The following is a 2,363-nucleotide window of genomic DNA, read 5'->3' as shown; positions in this document are numbered from 1 at the left end:
AAAAACGGAGAAAAGAACAAAGGGAAAGAAAATGATTAGAGTAGGAATTTAGTGAGTGGCTAAGGTGATTGCTGTTGTGTTGTCTAATTTACCATCAAAGCAAGACAATTCTAGGACACTGCAAGAAAGAATATGTTGTCTATAAACTGAATCAGTATCTTTGGGAATCCTGGCACCCTGAAATAGCCTTGATTTGAAGAACCTGTCATCAACTAGAAGAAAATGGGTCTAAAAGAGATTGAAACTAATGTTAAGAGGAACTTGTTTTCAATCCAGAACCTCAGCCATATTTTGAATTTGGAAAGCATTAGGAGGGAGAGATCCCAGTATAAAAGTGATGTATTGAAGCTGACCCGTGACACTAAAGGTCAAAGTTTACAGGAGGATGAGGGGAGTAAAAGGATCATATTTGCACACGTACCCAAGAAGAGCTGCAAATGTGTGAATATCTCTGGCAAAGACATATGAAAAGTTCTGAAGGGGTTAATGACAAGAATACCATGGTTCTTTGCTTCCATACTTGGTGAGATGTTGAAGACTGACAGACGCAAAGTTCCCTCCCAGCAAAAAAGGCAAAGGCATACTTACAAACAACAAGCCAAAGAAAGTATAAAATTTATCTCTTTCTAGGAGGAATATTTTGCTTGATTGAGGATTATTGTGAATGAGTGTGAAGGAAGCATACCAGGTATACCAGCCTGTCTGAAATTATGACATATCACATAAAGGTGAAAAGTAACAAAATGTCTTTCTGAATTGAACCTGAACAGATGAAAATGAAGTGCGAACATAAAAGGCAAAAGCATGATTATTTTTCACTGAAATGTATTGGGTCTTCCTAATGTGAAGAGAGCTCTTAATTGGCCTGTTTTAGGTCATATTTCAACATTACCTACAAATGGTTGCCATAGTCGGAGATATGCAAAATCTGATCATGGTGAAATTTTTAAGGCCTTTTAAAAATATTGATACCACATATTTCCTATGTCTAAGGTATATGAAGTCAACCTAAAATAACAATAACAGAAATAGAAGGATAAAGTCAGGCTAAGATAAAAAGTAACAAAAAGAAAGATGAAAGGAGAACATACCTCAGAGGAACACTGTCACTAGCATAGCAATGTGCCTGGTATAAAAATATGTGACTTGAGTAAGATCAGAATTGGTACATTACCTGTGGGACTGCATGGAAATCTAACATAGGTCTCTCTTGTGTTTGTGTAGTGTTGTTTACCTGCACTTCAACTCCGGCAAATTGTTCTTCCTATTGTACAGCATTTCAGGACGTGGAATGATGTTAGGCAACTGTGTAGGTAGGGTATGCTGAACAGGTTGCACTTGACTATTTCAGGTATTTTGGAGTGTTTTAGTGCATGTATCAGGAACGTGACTAATATGAAAACACAAAGTTCTGCACACCACATTCTATCAAAGATGGATTCTGAATAAAGTGTTTTAGTTTCAAATAAAGAAAAGTAATAAGCTTAGATATAAGCTACATGTTAATGTCCAACATGTACACAGTATTCTTCTGTTCCAGGGAGGAGCTCCAGTTCTTCAGAAGCATCCACACCCGAGGCCTTAGCTCCTGACTCTCGGCATCCGCCTCCCCTCTTGCGCACCATTAGCGAAGGGACCTACACAACCACTGACAGTTTGAGTCTCGGCTCCTCATCCTCCTTCACCCTGCAGGACAACCGGAGCTTCGAGTCTCCTGCAGGGTGGAGTCTCAATGACAGCATGGATCTCGAGGACCTGGACACCCTCAACAAAAGCTGGGAGTGCAGCAACGACAACATCACCTCGCTCGAAAAGGCGGTCAAACTCTCCACGGTAAAAGATACCGACCAAAGTGCGAATCCAAACGCAGTGATATCGGAGGAGCCGAAAGTTCTCCCACCCTCCTTCTCGAAGTCTCAGGCCAGCAGCTCAATGGGTGATATGGAATGTACACAACTATGAGAATTTTGCTGTTAGAATTTAGAAAATTAATTTGCCATGATGCAATACATGCAGCATGAACGTGTTGCAATAAAAGAGAAAAAGATAAATAAATTGATAATTTTACTCAATTAAATTGCATTGTTAAGTATTAGATACAAAACTTTGGTACAAAGTTGACTTATAGCATTCCTTTTATAGTGATGTTAGAGATTTCTTTAATTATAATGTAGAGGTATATTTCCTTTTAAAGGTGATGCGTTTTTCTCATCTGTATTCTGCCTTTGATCAGTATCAGAGATTACCAGATCAGTTATTCCCTAACAGTATGATTCAAGGGGAGAGCAGTTATTTCTCTCACAGATAGTAGAAGTAAGCTCAAATGTGATTTCAAACTTTTATTTCTAATTTATTTTGTAGTT

At 38.5% G+C, this 2,363-nt stretch overlaps 1 protein-coding gene across 2 annotated transcripts in view; it reads left to right on the top strand.

The window, feature by feature from the left end:
• LOC119592479 (LIM domain kinase 1-like) overlaps window positions 1-2,351 on the top strand; it is a 23,518-nt gene extending 21,167 nt beyond the window's left edge. For both annotated transcript variants that reach the window (XM_037941308.1, XM_037941309.1), the window contains one exon: window positions 1,541-2,351. In XM_037941308.1, coding sequence (XP_037797236.1) covers window positions 1,541-1,962 — 422 coding nt within the window. In that variant the 3' untranslated portion in view covers window positions 1,963-2,351. The remainder of the gene's footprint in view (window positions 1-1,540) is intronic.
• The last annotated feature ends 12 nt before the right edge of the window (window positions 2,352-2,363 follow it).

This window comes from Penaeus monodon, chromosome 30 (genome assembly GCF_015228065.2).
Source record: "Penaeus monodon isolate SGIC_2016 chromosome 30, NSTDA_Pmon_1, whole genome shotgun sequence".
In the NCBI taxonomy this organism is placed as follows: domain Eukaryota; kingdom Metazoa; phylum Arthropoda; class Malacostraca; order Decapoda; family Penaeidae; genus Penaeus; species Penaeus monodon.
This window is presented reverse-complemented; position numbering and strand designations above follow the sequence as displayed.